The sequence below is a fragment of the Lemur catta genome, chromosome 17 (genome assembly GCF_020740605.2).
Source record: "Lemur catta isolate mLemCat1 chromosome 17, mLemCat1.pri, whole genome shotgun sequence".
NCBI classification, from domain to species: domain Eukaryota; kingdom Metazoa; phylum Chordata; class Mammalia; order Primates; family Lemuridae; genus Lemur; species Lemur catta.
Genome location: NC_059144.1, coordinates 18,178,608 through 18,198,792, shown reverse-complemented (window position 1 = coordinate 18,198,792; position 20,185 = coordinate 18,178,608). Strand labels below are relative to the sequence as shown.

The 20,185-nt window shown below is 38.9% G+C and overlaps 1 protein-coding gene across 1 annotated transcript in view; it reads left to right on the top strand.

Moving 5' to 3' along the window:
* Nucleotides 1-20,185, top strand: part of TOP1 (DNA topoisomerase I) — a 90,045-nt gene that overhangs the window by 14,574 nt on the left and 55,286 nt on the right. Inside the window, exon 3 of the mRNA XM_045529316.1 lies at nt 17,100-17,202. Coding sequence (XP_045385272.1) covers nt 17,100-17,202 — 103 coding nt within the window. The remainder of the gene's footprint in view (nt 1-17,099; nt 17,203-20,185) is intronic.

Below are 20,185 nucleotides of genomic sequence, written 5' to 3'. Positions count from 1 at the left end.
TGCTTCCTTATAGTCATGATGTTGGAGTAGTTCATAATGGGGTAGGGTCCTCTAGAGCATAAAAATCTTTAAGGAGCCAGTTATATGATTAGCGGTAGAAAGGCTTCTTGTATTCTTAAAGAATATGTGTTAGCTCAGTAGAAGAAGTGTGTTTAGGCTTATTCTTTCTACAGCTAGTCACCCAGAGAATGGCCCATGCATTTTAAGCACAGTCAACAGGGATGCTGTAGACAAAGAAGGCCTCTTGGTTTAATTGGTACTAGGATGTGTGAAACAATGCATCAACATACTTGACATCTTTATGACCAGACAAGGTGTGGATTTGGCTGTATTGGTAACAAAGGCAGTTTGGCTGAGCTGTGGATTCCTATGTAGTATAGGCAGGAGGTTTGTAGCCACTGTCACTTCTTCCCAAGCATTAAGGGCTCACTTAATAGAAGCAAAAGAGGACAAGCCTGCAGGAATGGGCCTGCCCTAATTGAGCTGGCCTGAGAAGGTACATTTTCAGGTTAGACAAGTCCTTTTTCCCTTTTAAGTTCAGCCTCCTGGGAAAGGAGATGCATTTGCAGTGTGGGGATGTCATTGTGAAAACATGACTCACTGCAGAGGAGTATGTGAAATGCAAGGGCCCATCTTAAGGGTCTTGTACTGCTTAATTACTTTTGGAAGGAAGAGTAAAAAAATTCCAGTGTTGAGTTTTGTATTTAGAGAACAAAGGATGAGTTAATCGGGTATGGGCTTTGTTTGCCGTATTTCTGAAGCTTAAAATAACTGCTCTATCTAGGTTTGTCTTACACCTCAGTGGTCTAATAACTTCAGTTGAAATGTTCTCTGAGCAGGCACTTGTTGAGGGTCTTATTCTCCAGGGGCAGTCTGCTTTTGAGATGGCCAGCCTTGCCAGGCAAACTTCTGACTGACCTTAAGGAACTACACAACATAGTGCAGTGCCATGTAGGGAAAAGGTCCTTGACAGGGCTCCAGCAGGTAGAGTGGAGAGCACTACGAAGGAGGGTGTTGTCTTGGATTCAAGTTTCTAGATCAGTGCTGTCCAATATAACTTTCTGTTATTAATGGAAATGTTCTGTATCTGCTATACAATGTGACCGGCTGTTGCCATATGAGGCTTTTGAGCCCTTGAAATACGGCTAGTGTGACCAAAGAGCGTAATTATGGTATTTTGTTTTACTTAATTTAAATTTAAAATAGCCACATGTGCCCAGTAGCTACCATATTGGACATTGCAACTCTAGATAAAATTTAATTAAGACCCAAGAGATTGAGTTTTAGATTTTTCTTGGAATATGGGTGGTTGGGGCTCTTGGAACTTAAAAATCCAAAGACGCGTGTGACTTTGGTGTGTTACGAGTTTGAATAATAGTCTTCCTTCTGTATGTCCACATTGTCTTATCCTGAGTGGCACGGCAAGAGGACTTATGACTGGTAGGTAAAGGTGTATGTATCAAAGCATTTGCAAGTTCAGGCAATTGTCTATTTTACTCGACCCCTTTAGTGTTAAAGGTGAAAATTTAAGGTCCCTTGGATGGAAATAAGTTCTCATTTTATCTCAGCAACCCTATGAGGTAGGTTGTGTCTATTCTGTAGCTGACAAAACAAATTAACTTAAATTTATATATACCTTGATGGATCAGTGTCCTTTAAAATGGTTGGCATTAGCCCACAACTTCATTTGAAATTAGTTGCCTGTAACAAGAAGTTAATTAACATTTGGTGAGTTGTAATCAGTAATAAGTGAATGTCTTTAAGTGGTAGAGAATCAAAGATTGTTCAGATTACCAAATAGCACCCAAGAGGTTAATTCATGCAAAGTGTTGCTTGTAATAAAAGCGGATCAGAACTCGGCTTCTGTACCCCATCTGGAGTCATCTTCTCATGTGCATGCTCACGGCCAGTTAGGCTACATCTTATTTCTAAGTAATCTGACTCACAGTTAGCTAGACATATGTTAGTCTGATGGAACAAAGTAGTAGGATTGTAGCCTGGGCCTCTTTGAGGACCACTGACATACAAGGTTTTAGATAACAACTTGAGCAAATTGCTTAAAGACTAGGAATAGATCCAGTTTTCTCCAAGTATAGTTTCAAATTGTGATCAGTTTTTAGGAGGTTGGAGGATAAAATGAATAGGGACAAAATAAATAGCTGATAGTTGAACATTTGCTATGTCTCAGGCAGTATCTCAAGTAAGAACACTTGAGTGATTCCTGAGGTGATTAACATTACTATCCCCAGTTTACTTTTGAAGAAGCTGAGGCTCAAAGTTTTAAGTAAGGTAACTGGCTCAAGGCTATGTAGTTTGTAGCTAAACCATAGAGCAGGGATGCTAATCTAGGCCTATCTGATGCCACAGCCTGTGTTCTTAATTGTGACACAAAACAGGGTAAAGGGGAGACTTGGCTGAATCGGTTGCCTTCCGGGAATTCTGGGCTGTAGTGGAGCTAACCATCAGACTAGGGGCTCTCATCTCTTCATTTATGACGGATCTTTAATAGACTAATATCAGGCTCTGCTGCATTTTAAACTAATGCATAATTCTTTCCCTATCAAAGAAAGCTTGCTTGCCTATGCAGCAAAGACCCCCGGATGGTTTATTTTTTAGCAGTTCAGCTTGTGCTTGGAGCCAGTTATTCTAGAAATCAGTAAAACCTATTTATGTGAATATTCAAGAAAAAGGATTTTTTTGTTAACTAAGGATTAACTAGAAACCCCCTTATTTTATAAGAATCCTGAAGCCTGCTTATTTACTAAGGAATTTCATCAGAAGTGGTTAGCATTTTGTGAACAAGTATGATGTTGTTCCCACTTCAAGGGGGATAAATAACAAATTTAACTAGCTTGCTGCGTAAGAAGGAGAATCAGCAGTGGGCCCAGCAGTGGCCTCTCTTCAGAGTTCTTATTGATGTGACTTATTTTGTCTAGTTTTGCACAGCAGAGGTAGATTTTAACCACTTTCAAATCAAGTTGAGCAGTGGCCATTTGAGGGCTGTTTGAAGGAGGAAGAGCAGTGGGAATGAGGCTTAGCGTGGACATCATTTAGCAGAAAGCTTAGGCCTTAGAGAAGAGTTGTAGGTAAATGTTGGCAGGGAATGTTCTTCATTTACACACTGAGCTTTAGAAAAGCACCTTTCTGCAGGAGACACTGGGGATAGTTTCTGTCACTAGTGCAGTGTTCTGCAAACTACACCTGCTTTTGAACAGCCCAGGGGCTAAGAATGGTTTTTACTTTTTTAATACAGGCATGTGCCACATTCTGTCAACAAGGGACCACATAAACAAGGATGGTTCCGTAAGATATATTACTACATGTTTACTGTATCTTTTCTATGTTTAGATACACAGATACTTATGATTGTGTTACAGTTGTCTACAGTATTCAGTACACATGCGATACAGGTTTGTAGCCTAGGAGCAGTAAAGCTATACCTGATAGCCTAGGTGTGTAGGAGCTATACCATCTAGATTTGTGTAAGTACACTCTATAATGTGCACAAAACAACAGAATCACCTAATGATGCATTTCTCAGAATGTACGTGGAGAAAAAAATGCAAGGGGGAGTATTAGTTCATGACACCTGAAAATTACATGAAATGCAAATTCCAGTGTCCATAAATAAAATTTTATTGGAATGTGTCCACGCTCATTCACTTACATATAAACTGTGGTTTCTTTTGTGCTACAGTGGCAGAGTTGAGTACTTGGAATGGAGATTGAATGGGTCGCAAGGCCTAAACTGTTTACTACCTGGCACTTTACAGAAAAAGTTTGCTGACCTGAGTGCACTTGTGTGTATCACAGGAAGCTCACAGGACCCTTCACGTTAGTTGGCAGCCTTTAGCTTCCGAAGGGATTTGGGTCCCACTGGCAGGACACAGTTACCCATCTCTCTCTAAGTGTGGCTCTACCCACTGGTGTCCAAACAACAGAGATTTCTATTTGAAAGAGCCTGATTACCCCACTGCTTACCTAAGTTACGGGTAGCTGTGTCACCCCTTAAGTCAGCGGTCCTCAACCTTTTTGGCACCAGGGACCGCTTTCATGGAAGACCATTTTTTCCATGGACTGGGGAGAGGGGAATATTTTTGGGGTGATTGAAGCACATTACATTTATTGTGCACTTTATTTCTATTATTATTACATTGTAATATATAATGAAATAATTATACAACTCACCATAGATTGGGGACTCCTGCCTTAAGTAGCTCTTCTTTCTTCCTTTCAAACGGGTTGGAAGAGTATCAGGTGAGAACAACCGCTTTCTTCCTCAATTGTAGAGACTAAGTAGTCTCAGTGGTGAATTTAAAAAAAAAAAAAAAATCCCCAGGGGCTGACTCAGCACATGTCTGCCTGCCTTTTAAAGGAACAGAGAGACCCAACTGAAGTAGTAATTGAAAATAAGATCAGTAGCATGTTCACTTTTGCCTGTGACTGGTATTTGATATTAATTATTACTCAGAGTTCTTGGGGACCAAGAAATAATCAGGGTTTTTCAAAATATGATTGTATATTATAGTCACCTGGAGACTATAATGTATTTGTGTTAAAATATATCTGGGGATGTGTCCAAGTACTAGAGCTCATACACAGGAAAGTTTGAGAACCATTGCTCTCAAGCATTTAAAATTTTTCTTTTTACCTAAATCCATCTGGACCAAAATAATTTTTAAAGTTCAAAGAATTTTTGAGATTGGAAGTATAAGGGATCAGTAGAGGTCATTTTACAAATTAGAAAATGGAGACCCAAAGCTAAGAAATAAGTTACCTAAAAGCCCACCAGGACATTGCATTAAAAAAGTGGGAGTTCTAGGGATGTCTTACTACTGTTAGAAAGTGGAATTGACTTTTAAAATCTGTCATTTAGTTCTTGGTATAATGTAACAGTGAACAGTCTGTTCTAGCTCTGATTGTGTCTAGAATCTCCAGATCAGAAGATTACCTTATAGGTAATAATAAGGTAACATAGACGTTTTGGATAGACAGTTTGTGGAGCCATCACTTAAGTCTGAATTCTTTTTTGATTTTTAAATATAATTAATTGGTCCCTGGAAATGAGAACTAGAGGAAGAAAGGAAGATGAACTTGAATTTAAAGAGCATAAAGGAAGGGGTAGGATGGGAGAGAATGTTGTAAAATAAGTGAAAATAGGGCGCATAGACAGGAAGGGGCTGCCAAGAGACTTAAGGTAACTGTAGTGTTGTAAAAGCATAAAGGGAGTCTAAGAAATTTAAATGTAGAAGCTGTCTGGAAGAGAAAACATCCTCTGACCATTTAACCCTTTTTGTGTCAATTTGAGGCCTAAAGCTGACCATAGGCTGCTTCATGTGTGTCTTTCCATGGCAAGGCCCTTAAAGATAATAGCTGGCCACTAAGCTTACACAGCTGCTGATGTTGAAGAACTTAAGTAGATTCTCTTAAGTGTTTTTAAGTCAGTTTGTGGGATTTCTTCTGACCGTGCAGGCACTTTGGAAATTGTAGTGATAGGTTTTAGAAATTTGAAATTGTGTTGCAGAGCTAATAAAAACAAAATTGAAAATGCTGGTGTTTGAGCAACTCTGAGTCTTTTAATGCAATGTACTTCTAAGTTTCTGATGATTTCAGAAGCTTCCCAAGTATTGAATATTGAGGAGAAAGACTTATGCACTTTGCAAAATAACTGTAATAAGTTTGACTTTTTCTTTAACTTGGTCGCCATAATTCCTTATGAGGATCTTTTTCAGCTGTAACGTTAGAGTCTGATTCTGGAACTTGATGGAGGCAAGTCCAGTGAAACTTGGGCAGTTATGGAAACCCTTTTTCCCCCTTCCTTTTCAGTTACTCTAACAGCTGCTACTGTTGGGAAGGGTTTGGGCAGGTATTTATGCTTTTTATAAAACTTGATGAGGACTAACTCAGTTTTGTTCCTGAGCTGTAGTCCCATACCTAGAACAATGCCTGACACAGAGTCAGCACTCAAATATTTGAACAAATGAATATTGCAAACCCCAGCTTCCTTAAGGAAAAAAAAAAAAGAATTATTCATACTTCTGTCTGCCATCTTCTCAGCTGGAGATGGGTTTTTGTTTTATTAGCTTGAGAATACTAGGTCCCTAACAGGGGAACCCCGTTAGTTTCAATAATGAACATGTCTATCCATGACCTTTTGTGCAGCACACATTTGGGGACGACAAATAATAATTTGGACTTAAAAAATCAGAAATTTCTAATCTTTTCTCTCATTCTTGACTTTTTAAGGATTTTTTTTTTTTTAGAGCTGAATCCTCCCAACATTTCTATTTCCCTTCAAATTCCAGAGCTCCTTGAGCTTTTAGCCAGGGACAGTCTCTGTCCTGCTTACTTTGAAAGGCTATTAACTATGCACTGGAATTTTGGAAATGTTCTCATTGAGAATTGCTGTAAAATAGTGATAAGGACTCTTCTGTGGGGCTACAAATTGAAATCAGGCACCATTAAGATGGATCACAGACTGCATTTCCTGTATTGAAACTGAACCAACATTGGTAAAGTCTGAATTTAGACAGCTGTGTTGGGAGAGAGTGAAGGGCAGAATTCTATTCACTCCTCAACCCATTCCCTCTTTAATGATGACAAGCTCTCAGGCTTCCTGACTGCTTTTAGTTTGTCATTAAGTTCCTGGGGAGATTCATACACCCTGATACTGACCGCACTCCCGGGTGCCTGTCTTTATCACCCGAGACCAGCTTGTTATCTGTCCTAGACAAAAACGGTCTTCTTTTAAAATTATTAGAATGTACTGGGTGTAGAGTGTTAAGTAGAAATGTTGATTTTGTTTAAGCTCCAGTTTCTGGGGATGGTGGTATCCAAGGGTTTGATAGGAAGGAACGAAAAGATGCAAGGGTTTACCCCAGGAGAAGAGTTTTAATAATGAGATGATAAATATCCTCTTTAAATAATTAATTTCTTCACCAGTGTGTTCACTCAAATGGTTCCAGCGTCCCCTTTCCTAATGCACTGGTTGTATATTTGTATGTCAGAGAGGAGTACAGATTATCTTTGACAAATGTTGTACTGTGAGTGCCTTTTTGGGAAAGGCAGCTTTTGATTGTTTAACTCTATTCCTCACCTCTATCCCCCAAAACTTGACTTGATGACTATCTTTGGTAGAGGAGCCTATCATATTATATAGCTGCTTTAAGTCTCAAAATCTGTCCTCAGAAGGCAGCGTAAAGGAGTCTGGCCCGACACATGCAGAGAGCCTTCTTTATACCAGAAAGCTCTCTGCCTTTGTTGATAAGAAAGCAAAGGACTTTTTTCTCCTGCCCCGATCTGATTATGCTAAAAAGCTTTAAGGTCATGCAGTAGTTGGTTGAATGATCAGTATTCGTTAGTCTTTTCTCTCTTAAGAAAATGTAAATGTTTGTGCTTGGATTGAGTTTAGAGACCCTAGGTAGAATAAGAATGGCCACACTGTAAGCCACCTACCGACTGCAGCTAAACTAATGCAAATGTGCTTCTGCTTGGGGGATGGTAACTGGTGTTAGCATCCCTTAAAACCTTTAAGTTCTTTAGGCTTCTGGCTACAGGGTTGTTAGAGTAGGCCAAAGCTTTGCTTCCTTCTTTGAAAGTGATTTTTTTCCCTGGATCTGAGTACAGGAAAGAAAATCAGGCAGCATCTTATTCATCCTTGGCTGGTCGGAGAAGGTCAATAGGCATGGTTGTTGCCTCAAATGCATATGTAGAACCTGAACTCTGAGTTGTATAAAATGATTGAGTAGGCTCAATTTAGTTCTATGTAAATTAATCATGAGGAAGGTTAAATAATAGTTATACCTCATCGATAGCTGTCAACTTGTTTATACTTTCGTGGAGATTAGCCAGTAATTCTGTTACCACTATATACAAAAATTGAATGATTTTCAAAATAAAATTCTTTAAGATCAGTTAAATTTTCTGACCCAGTTTCTTCATCTGTAAGAGAAGTGAATTTACCAAGGTCACAGGTATCTAGTAGATGATGAACAGAAATTTGATGCTCTTAACCACTGATCTTTGCTGCCATTTTATAGATCTAGTAGTTAAGTGACTTTACCCAAGGTCTCGCACTAAGTGACAGAACAAGGATTTCAAGTCAGATCTTTTTCAATGTTGAGCTAGTCTCCTTTCTCCAGCTTCCTTCAGAGATCCCTTCCATTCTGTACTGCTGTATGATGTCTCTAATCACATAAGGGTTAGACCATGATCTTTTGTGCTCTACCTCATCATGGGTGAACATGTTTAACAAAGTGTTTCATCTTGGGATTAGACCAGCTTGCAGGGATTTTTTAACAGTTAAAAATTATACCTAGGTATTTTGTTTCCCTTCTATCTAAGCAGCAGATTAGGACTCCAGAGCTACAAAGAAGTATTAATAGTGTATCTATAATTTAAAAAAATGGCTTGGTGACACATGGCTTTAGGGAGGTAAATTAAACATAACTCTGGGATTTTATTTTTTAATATGCTCCTGAGAAGAATCAACTCCACTATTTCCTAGCTGGCAGAAGTGTTATCTCACTTAATTTTGCTCATTCGTAAGAGGATGAATATTTCAATAATGATAATAATAGCTAGTTGGCTTTTGTGGCTTCTCTTTCTCTTCTTTTTTTTTTTTTTTTTGAGACAGAGTCTTGCTTTGTTGCCTGGGCTAGAGTGAGTGCTGTGGCGTCAGCCTAGCTCACAGCAACTCAAACTCCTGGGCTTAAGTGACCCTACTGCCTCAGCCTCCCGAGTAGCTGGGATTATAGGCATGCGCCACCATGCCCAGCTAATTTTTTTCTATATATATATTTTTTTGTTGTTGGCCAGATAATTTCTTTCTATTTTTAGTAGAGACGGGGTCTCACTCTTGCTCAGGCTGGTCTCGAACTCCTGACCTCGAGCGATCCACCCGCCTCGGCCTCCCAGAGGGCTAGGATTACAGGCATGAGCCACCGCACCCAGCCCTTCTTTCTCTTCTTTTAAAAGTTTATATTAAATATTTATTTTTAGAGACAGAGTCTTGCTGTATTGCCCAGGCTGTTCTGAAACTTCTGGGCTCAAGCGATCCTCTTGCCTCAGCCTCCCAATTAGCTGGAACTATAGGCACGAGCCACTGTGCCTGGCTAATTTTTTTTTTTTTTTTTTTTTTTTAAAGAGACGAGGTGTCCCTATGTTGCCCAGACTAGTCTCGAACACTTATTTCTTACTGCAATGTGGCCCCTGTACCAAGAATGCCCTTTCGCCTTGCTAATTCCCTCTTAGCTTTTAACAAGACTTAGCTCATCCTGCCTCCTGCAGGAAGCCTATGTTGTCTCCTTGCTGTCCCTCCTGGATCCAGGGTCTTTATTTCCTCTTGTTCACTGGTGGAACTGGGCTGTTTCACCTCATTATATTACTCTTCACTTGAAAGCAAAGGAGGTAGTTAATTTAGATTCAGTATTGTTACTCCTAAGGCCTTCTTTTCAAATGCATAAATTAAATTAGCTACTGTCTTACTGAAAAATAACAGCAGGCCAGAAAATTTTGCCATCATGTGAAAGATGTGGAGGTAATGGCACCTACACCTACATGCTTCATGTATAGACATTGGGGAAAATGTCTATTACCTTTATAAAAAGTTTGCATAGTTTCTAAATACAGGAGCATCATGATGTAATACAAACACTGTTGCTTTAATGTCAATCATTTGACATTTGAGATTTTAAGGGGAAGAAAATGATTTTAATCCATTTTAGCAAGGCTAAGATAAAAAAGGGGGTTCTTCCCTGCTGACTTAGTTTTTTATGCCTTCATGTATATGTATATACACACATATATATACCAGCATAAATTTTCTGCCTTTTTATTGTAAAAGTAATGTTTATTTAAAACATTTACACAATCAGTACATTTACAGATGTGGCTCTGAAAGTTGAGAATAGAGAAATTCTGTTAGAATTCTTCAAAATATTCTCATTTTCCTAGAAATATTTTTCCTTAACCCTTTTGTATTCCCTTAATCTACCATTCTGCATTCTGACTCCTTTCTTTCCCTGTCACTTGTCCTCAGAAGTACTGCCTCTTAACTTTGTCACCATCCACTCTTTCCTCCAGATACACGTGGGAGGTATATTTGCAGGCTAAATTCCCAGGCAGGTAGATAGGTTAGTAGAGGGAGAGTGTATGAATTAGTTTTGTTAGATACTGCCAAATTCCCCCTCCATAGAGGTTGTATCAACTAGACGCACCTTATTTTCAGAGATGTTAAAATGAGGCAAAATGTTTTTTAGATTTGATGGAATCAGTACCATCCAGAGTTAGGAAAGTTAGAGGTAATGTATGTAATACTGCCTTGCATAGAATACACATTTATAAAGGATAGCTATTATTATTATCTTTTGTGAAATGAAGATATTTTCCTAAGAGTGGTAAGAAAATTGAATAAGACAGTGCTGGCACCTGTTTAGTGCCCTTTTCTCCTGTGTGCCTCGGGCAGTGGCTGTTTGGGTTCATATTTTAATTACCTTATTGGATTGTAAACTCCTTGAGGGCAGAGTTCATGTCTAATGAGTCTTTAGCAGGGTGCTTTGGACTTACAGATATATTTGATGGTTGTAAATTGAATTAGCCCTCAGAATTTAATTCTGAATACAGTAGTAAGAGGATTCCTTTTCTTTTGTACATTTAACCATCAAGTATGCTACCCAACAACTATTCCTATGGTGAGAAAAGGTGGGAAAAGAAAACACTTTTCCAGGCCGGGTGCGGTGGCTCACGCCTGTAATCCTAGCCCTCTGGGAGGCCGAGGTGGGTGGATTGCTCGAGGTCAGGAGTTCGAGACCAGCCTGAGCGAGACCCCGTCTCTACTAAAAATAGAAAGAAATTATCTGGCCAACTAAAATATATATAGAAAAAATTAGCCGGGCATGGTGGTGCATGCCTGTAGTCCCAGCTACTTGGGAGGCTGAGGCAGTAGGATCGCTTGAGCCCAGGAGTTTGAGGTTGCTGTGAGCGAGGCTGATGCCACGGCACTCAGGCACTCACTCTAGCCCGGGCAACAGAGGGAGACTGGAGACTCGGTCCCGCCCCCCACAAAAAAGAAAGAAAACACTTTTCCTTTTGTCATTTAGAAGTTTCTCCACTTAAAAGCTATTTTAACCCTGGGGAACACTGTAGGTAATAATAACAAAAGATGTTGATTCCTTTCTCTATTCATTTACTTATCTATCCATATGGAGTAATTCCAGTTAAGTTATAGTGAAAGGAGTTAGTTGTGAAAAGTCTTCTGTTTTCTCAAGGCTGCCGTATTTCAGGAGTCTTCCTCCCATATCTTCATCTAGAATTTTCAAATGCTAGGAATTGAAACAGTTCTTATCAGAAGCCATAAGGTGACCTGAATTCACGATGAATGAAGTTTTCTGACTTAATATGGAGTGGTTTATATCTTTCATTTCTTACCTATCAGTCAAGTTGAACACAGTTCTTTTTGCACTTAACAGATGCTTGAAGTGGCAGAATCCTTTCTCCAAAACATTTTAAATAACAATATCTATTAGATGAATTCCAAGGAGAAAAGATATGTACTAAAAGTAATCTTCAAGGCCATTAGTATGCTCTCTACAAACATATTTTCACCATGAGGGATATATTAATAGATCTGTGTGCCCTTACTGGCTTCCCTTCTTCACCTACTGGCTTCTCTTCTGACCAGCATCTTTAGTCAGATGTCCTACTGTTACGTTAGATACAGTGTGACTTCAGTTAGGCTCATCATTTCTCCAGTCTTCTTCCTTTTCCTTATCTTTATTCTGCAGAGCCTTCCTGTTTTTGCCAAGGCCCCTCGTTCTCCCAGTCACCTGGACACAAAGACATTGAGGGTTCTTTGATTCTTCCCCTGCAGTAATTACACTTAGCGGTGAGTTCCTGGAACTGAGTTCTATTTCTGTTTTCCTGAACATGCTTTTTACATTTTTTCTTCCTTCTTAGTCCCTTTGCCATCACTTTTCTGTAGATTGCTTTAAAAACTTCTAGATTAGTTATTTAGCTTTTACCTTTCTGCACACAGTGCCCTTCAGTTAATCTTCCATAAGTATTGCTTTTATTTTTGTTCCTTCTTGTTGTGGCCCCTTGTCATTCTTAGAGTAGAACACCCTGACTCTTAGGTTAATTTTATCTTTTAAACTTTATCTTCTACTGCTCCTTAACAAAATCTTCTCTCAGAGCTAGGCTAGTCGTCTTGCTGTATCCTCATACGATAACAAAAAATAACTGGAAGGGAAGGAGCTTAGAGATGTTTAATTTTTTATTATGAAAAGTTTCAAGCATACATATCAGTAAAGAGAGTAATGTAATGAACTCCCTATGTATCCATCACACAACTTCAATAACTACCAACCTTTTGTCAATCTTGTTTTATCTCTCCCCATATCCCCCTCCCCGCCCCCTCCAGGCCCCGCCAGTATTTTAGAGCAAATTCCAGACATCATTTATCCTGAAGTACTTCAGTATTCATGTTTAGGGATTATTTAATCTATTAATTTACACAGTGCAGATTATTTTAACAGTTTCCCCATCACTGGGTTATTTAGTGTGCTTAAATGCTTTTGGCTTTCACAAAGCACCCTCTTCTGTTTGTGGGTAGTTTTACTTTTGTACTGACCCAAATTTGCCTCGCTATCATTTCTCCTTAGAAGTGCCAGCCTGCCATGTGGAGTGGTACTGAGTAAATTTATATAATATAATAGCTATTCAGATACTTGAAGAAGTTGCCATGTATTATGCTTTTTGGTACCTGTCACTGCATACATAGCACATGTAATAACTTGTTTTTAAATAGGAACACTTAGGATTCAGATCTTTCACCTAGCTCTTATTTAATATCAGTGGGATTATTCAGCCATAACACTAAGTTTCTCACCAGGCATTTTGGTTTTACATTTTTAAATAGCAATTGCTTTAAAAGACTTGGGGACCTGGTTTTAAAGTCAATTTTGAGACAGGCAAAGTGGTACACCTGTAGTGCCAGCCACTCAGGAGTCTGAGGTGGGAGGATCCCTTGAGCCCAGGAGTTTGAGTCCAGCCTGGGTAACAGAGTGAGATCCCATCTCTGTTTTTAAAAAAATCAGTTTTGAAGTTTTATATATTAAAAAAATACTAAATGTTAGTGGCAGCCTGGTTATCTGAAACCTACCTGGAATTACTTTCAATTTATCTTTTACTTAGTTTGTTTTTCTTTAAGTTTAGCACTTTTCAGTGACTTAAGCCACATTTTCCTTATGTACACTAGTATTTGTCTAAATTTTTAAAGGTTGGTAATCTTTAAAAATAACATCTTTTATGTAAAAGTGATTTGTTGTGGGAAAAATTTGGAAAATAAGACAAAGTATGTGCACAAAAACTCAAGTTGCACATAAACTTACCCAAATTTAACTATGTTTAATATTTGAATGTCTGTATTCTAGTTTTTTTCATATGTATTTATGTTTGTTGAATTATGCAGAGTAAATTTTTTTAATATTATGTTCCTGCCATACCCTGAGGCCATGTTGACTCAGCATTTTAAAATTTGAGACTTTTAGAAGTTGGAGGGTTCTGTTTACTTCATGGGTTCTGTACACTGCATGGAAGACAGGGTTCAAATCTTATTTCTCACACCATGTGATTTGTTTTTCATGTCTCTATGGGACAGGAATTTCCTATAACCAGGGGTATGTTCATGAAAATTTTTATTTCCCCAGGGCCTGGCATAGACTAGATTTTCAACAGATTATGCCAAATGTGAGTTATTTTGCTGTGAGCCAGGAATGGGATGAATATGCATATCGCCTGCACATTATTGGTTATCTATTGCTATGAAACATGTTACCTCAAAATTTAGTAGCTTAAAACAACAAATGCTTATTTTCTCACATAGTTTCTGTGAGTCATTTATCCAGGAGCAGTTAGCTGGGTGATTTTGGCTTTGGGTCTGTCATAAAAATACAGTCAACACATTAGCCAGGGCTGCAGTCATCTGAAGGCTTAATTGAGGCTACAGGAGACACTACCATGATGGTTCATTCACATGACTGTTGGCAGGAAGCTTCAGTTTCTCAACACATAGGCCTTTCCATAGGGCTCTTGAGTGTACTGACAGTGTGGCAGCTGGCTTTCCCAGAGGAAGATCTGATGCCTTTTACGACCTACTCAGAAGTTGCATACTGACATTTCCACTTTATCCTATATGTTAGAAATGAGTCAGTAAGTCCAGCCCTGTACTCCAGGGGAAGGGAATTAGGCCTTATCTCTTGAAAGGAGAAGTAGTAAGGAATCTGTGGGACATATTTTAAAAGTACCACACATGTTGGATACTTAGGCTTCCAGTTGATTCATATTCAATATTGGGGTGACTTGACTCCAGTGAGCTACATTTTTAATAAGCCTTTGGGGTAATTTTGATACACTCTAAAGTTTGAGAGTTACTGACCTAAATAAGTGGAGAGCTACCATGTTCATGTATCAAAAGATACAATATTATTTTGATGTCATTTCTTTCTTTCCAAATTGTCCTATGAACACAAACTCCCAACTGGCTTTTTTGTTTTTTGTTTTTTTTTTTTAAAGGAAATTGACAAGCTATACCTAAACATGTGGAAATGCAGAAGACATAGAATAGCCAAAACAATTTTGAAAAAGAACAGAGTTAAAGTACTTATAGTACGTATTTCAAAACTTACTATAAAGCCGCAGTAGTCAAGACAGTATGCGTTTGTGTAAGGATAGAATTAGAGAGTCAAGAAAATAGACCTGTATTATATGGTCACTTGATTTTCAGTAAAGAGGCCAAGGCAATTCAATGGGGGAAAGGGCCATCTTAAAAAAAAAAAACATGGTGCTAGAACAACCGTACATCTTCATAGATAAAACAGTGAACCCTGGCCCTCACCACTGTAAAATTACCTGGGAAAAAAAAAAAAAAAAGATGGTAGAAGCTGAGGCAGGAGAATCACATGAGCCCAGGAGTTTGAGACCAGCCTGAGCAGCAGAGTAAGACCCTGTCTTACGAGAAAAAACCAGGAGAGAGAGAAAATCTGTGTGACTTTTGGGTAGACATAGATTTCTTAGGGCACAAAACATATAAACCATAAATGCAAAAATTGATAAAATGGACTTCATCAAAACTTAAAATTTCTGTTGTTTGAAAGACACCATTAAGAAATTATTAAAAGGCAAGCCAGTGACTGGGGGAAAATATTCACAATACATATAGTAAACAAAATTTGTAAGCTGGATGAAGTGGCTCACGCCTGTAATCCCAGCACTCTGGGAGGCTGAGGTGAGAGGATTCCTTGAGCTCAGGAGTTTGAGACCAGCCTGAGCAAGAACGAGACACCCTTCTAAAAATAGAAAAATTAGCCAGGCATCATGGCACACACCTGTAGTCCCAACTACTCAGAAGGCCGAGGCAAGAGGATTGCTTGAGCCCAGGAGTTTGAGGTTGCAGTGAGCTACGATTATGCCAGTGTACTCTACCCAAGGCTACAGAATGAGACTCTATCTCAAAATAAATAAATAAATAAATAAAAACGTTGTAAACCAGAACTCTTACAACTTAGTGATAAGAAGACCAGAAGAATTTTCTTTAATGGGGGAAAGATTTGAGCACATACTTCACCAAAGAAGGTATATGAGTGGCCAAGAAGCACATGAAAGATGTTAATCATTAAACATGATTCATTTAATCCTCAGAAAAATGTGAATTAAAACCACAGTGAGATAGCACTATATATCTGCTAGAATGGCTAAAATTAAAGACTGATAATACCCGATGTTGGTGAGAATTTGTAGCAGTTGAAACTCCATAGAATTTTTGATGGGGATATATAATGGTACAATGACTTTAGAATAGTTTGGCAGTTTCCTATAAAGTTAAACATACACTTTTCATATTACTAAGCAATTTCACTCATAAGTATGTACCCAAGAGAAAGGAAAACATGTCTACAGAAAGATTTGTGTATGAATGTTCATTGCAGATTTATTCATGATAACCATTGCATGGAGAGACAAGTGTCCATCAGCAGATGAATGGATACATCTGTATAATGGAATACAACTTAGCAGTAAATGGAACCAACTATTGATATACCCAACAATGTGGATGAATGTCAAAAACGTTATTCTGAGTAAAAGAAAATCAGACACAAAAGAGTAAATTCTGTGGCCGGGCGCGGTGGCTCACGCCTGTAATCCTAGCTCTGGGAGGCCGAGGCGGGTGGATTGCTCAAGGTCAGGAGTTCGAGACCAGCCTGAGCAAGAGTGAGACCCCCGTCTCTACTAAAAGATAGAAAGAAATTATCTGGCCAACTAAAAATATATATACAAAAAATTAGCCGGGCATGGTGGCTCATGCCTGTAGTCCCAGCTACTCGGGAGGCTGAGGCAGTAGGATCGCTTAAGCCCAGGAGTCTGAGGTTGCTGTGAGCCAGGCTGATGCCACGGCACTCACTCTAGCCTGGGCAACAGAGCGAGACTCTGTCTCAAAAAAAAAAAAAGAGTAAATTCTGTAATATTTTATTCATTGGAAATTCTAGAAATCTATACAAATCTGATCTAGAGTACTATCAGATCAGTACTTGCTTTGGGCAAGAGGTGGAAGATGGGAATTGACTGGGAAGGGACAGAAGGGGGAAACTTTCTGGGGTGATGGACTTATTCTCAATTTTGATTGTGGTGAGAATTGCTCCTGTGTATATGTTTGTCAGACTTATCACACTATCTCTGAGATGTATATACAGTTGCCCCTCTGTATTTGTGGGGCATTCAAGACTTTCCACTTTGTGTCATTTATAGGTTAGGCTTGATGGTACAAGGTCTAAGGTGAAGAATGCCAAACTGTGGCTTCCTTTCATGGTAAAATTGGCTCCAATTCCTTCATCCCACGTGTTAGTAACACGTGTCTTAGTTTTAGAGGCAGGGTAATGGGATGCCTTATCTGGCCTTCTTTGTGAAATCCTCCCTTCCAGAGGAATGTGCTATTATGGCTATCATGCCATCTGGATCATGCCATTTGCTTCTTGACCAGCTTGTCAAGGTAGGTGGGCAGAAGACAACTCATGACTCCTAAACTGACTCATCTCTTATGGTTGCAGATTCTCATAAACACAAAGATAAACATAAAGATCGAGAACACCGGCACAAAGAGCACAAGAAGGACAAAGAGAAGGACCGGGAAAAATCCAAGCATAGCAACAGGTAAGGGTTGAGTCAGCAAGTTCCTCATCATTCAGTGCATTGCCCATTTCTTGGCCTACCTGGAATAGGCCTTAATTTGAGCCACAGGTAGATAGTATGGATAGCATAGTAAGCAGAGTCTGTATTTGATTCTAGAATTGCTAAGAGGATAGCCTTGATAATTCAGGCCTTACTTGGGATGGCATTGTTCAGATCAAGATGTACAAAGCAAGTATGGTGGATTTCCTTCTGATATATACCTCACTAAAACTATAGTTTTTCACTAAGTCACCAAAGGATTCATTGTTACATATGACAGCATTTGATCAAGTGTCCAACAGGCTTGCCTTGATAAAAGGTGACTGGATTGGTGACCTTATCTTTTTTCTTCTTTTTGTATTTTAAAGGGTATACATTAAAAATCCTTAACTTGGACTTCCATGGTCTGTGAGCCCTTGAAACTGTATGCAAAAGGTTGAGTATATGAGATTTTCCTGGAGAGAACATTCCCAGATTTCATCAGGTTATAAGAAGGCTCAGCTTCCATAGCTCCCACAAAAGCCAATGATCACCAATATAAATGAAACTCAGTAGTGCTGCCGTCTGAGATCCAAGCCCCAGAAAGATGTTTTTCTTGTTCATTTTGCCCCCATTTTTTGGTGTAGGAAGCAAGTGGTTAAACCCACTCATTGAAAATGAGGACGTATACTTCCATTTTGATTTAAAGACAGTGGTGAGAAAGCCATATGGTGTATTCCTATTCCCACAGTGGCCTGAGCTTTGTTAGGAGGGAATATAAAGACCCACCATTCATTGGAACAAATGTCTCCATCCTAGAGTTCCTTATCTTATCTTCATTAGCTTATCTTATTGTCCGTAGACAATTTAAAGTGAGAATTATTTTCTAAGTGTATTCTTTTTATGATTCATTAAAAAATTTTAAATACTTTTGATGAATGCTGTTTGTGAATCATTAGAATAATCAGAATAATTTTCTCTAGTTTAGTGGGAACATTTCTTCAGGAATCATCTACCATGCCTGTGGCCTTTTTTCCCCCAACATTCACTCATGTCTTATCACTTGATCATCTAGTTTCCATCTTTATTACTCTAGTGAGTTTAATCTCACTAGTTGAATCCAGTCTGCATCTTTTCTTTTCTGGTTTACAGTTGTCCATCCCATATTAATATCTACCAAAGTAGATTTGAAAACAAAAAATATTGCCAAGGATAAATAAGTTTAATTCATAATGATAAAAAAGGAACAGTCGGGAATATATAGCAGTTATAAATGTTTATACACTAATATCACAGCCTAAAAATACATGAAGCAAAAACTGATACAACTGCAAAGAGAAGTAGACATTCATAATTACAGTCAGAGATTTTACTACTACTTTTTAAATAATTGTTAGTGCAAGTAGAAAATCGTTAAGGATGTAGAAGACTTGAACAACATCAACCAACTTGATCTAGTTGACATTTAGATTTATTCTACTCCAAACCATTAGAGTACTCATTTTTTTCTTTTCTTTTCTTTTCTTTTCTTTTCTTTTCTTTTCTTTTCTTTTCTTTTCTTTTCTTTTCTTTTCTTTTCTTTTCTTTTCTTTTCCCTTCCCTTCCCTTCCCTTCCCTTCCCTTCCCTTCCCTTCCCTTCCCTTCCCTTCCCTTCCCTTCCCTTCCCTTCCCTTCCCTTCCCTTCCCTTCCCTTCCCTTCCCTTCCCTTCCCGTCCCGTCCCGTCCCGTCCCGTCCCGTCCCGTCCCGTCCCGTCCCGTCCCGTCTTGTCTTGTCTTGTCTTTTTTGAGACAAGAGTCTTGCTCTGTTGCCTGGGCTAGAGTGCCATGGCGTCAGCCTAGCTCACAGTAACCTCAAACTCCTGGGCTCAAGCAATTCTCCTGCCTCAGCCTCCCAAGTAGCTGGGACTACAGGTGTGCGCCACCACATCCGGCCAATTTTTTCTATTTTTAGTTGTCTGGTTAATTTCTTTTTATTTTATTTTATTTTTTTTAGTAGAGACGGGGTCTCGCTCTTGCTGAGGCTGGTTTTGAACTCCTGAACTCAAGTGATCCTCCCGCTTTGGCCTCCTGTAGTGCTAGGATTACAGGCGTGAACCACCATGCCCGGCCCACATTCTTTTCAAGTACACGTGAAACATGTGCCAAAATAGATCATATTCAGGGACACCTCCCCCTTCTTAAAACCCACTTCCCTTGGCTTTTATGCCTCCATGCCTTTCCATCATTCTGGCCACCTTTTTCATCACTTTGTGGTGCACCCAGTGATTCTTTAAGACTTTGACTCTCTTCCCCTGTTACCTCTTTTGCCTTTTACCCTATCTCACGTTCTATATCCTGTCTTGTGAACTACTTTTCAGTTCCTCAAACACAGCATGCTTTTTTAATATCCCTGGGCCTTAAAACATGCTGTTGCTGGTTCTGGAACACTTGTTTGCTCTCTTAATAGCATTCTTTTAGTTGCAACTTAGACTTGACTTTACTTCTTCCAGGTATCCTTTCTGCCTACCTCCTCATATTAAAGGCCACTCTGTGTGGTCTCTGGCACCCTGAGTATATCCCTATCATAGTAATTATCAAGTTATGTTCATGTTGTAATTGTCCCTTTACTTTTCTGTTTGCCTTATGGGGATTCTAAGATTCCAGAGAGTGTAGTTGGGGGTCTTTTGTATTCATTTTACATCTTTAAGGCTTAGTATGGTACCTGGTGGATAGCTGTAACTTAACTAGTATATATTTATTGAATCAGTGAGTAGATGACCTATGGGTATGCCAATTCCCATCTTCTCCCTTCTTTCTTCTCACATATTCTTAATCTTCTGTAGGATAGTTATCAGTTCTTTCTAGTCTATCCCATTTTTCAAACAATTTTTTTTTGTTTGTGGTAAAATATATAGAAAATAAAATTTATCCTTTTTAAATAGTGTTAAATATATTGACAATAGTGTGCAACTATCCATTTCCAAAACTTTTTTTCGTCCCAATCTCT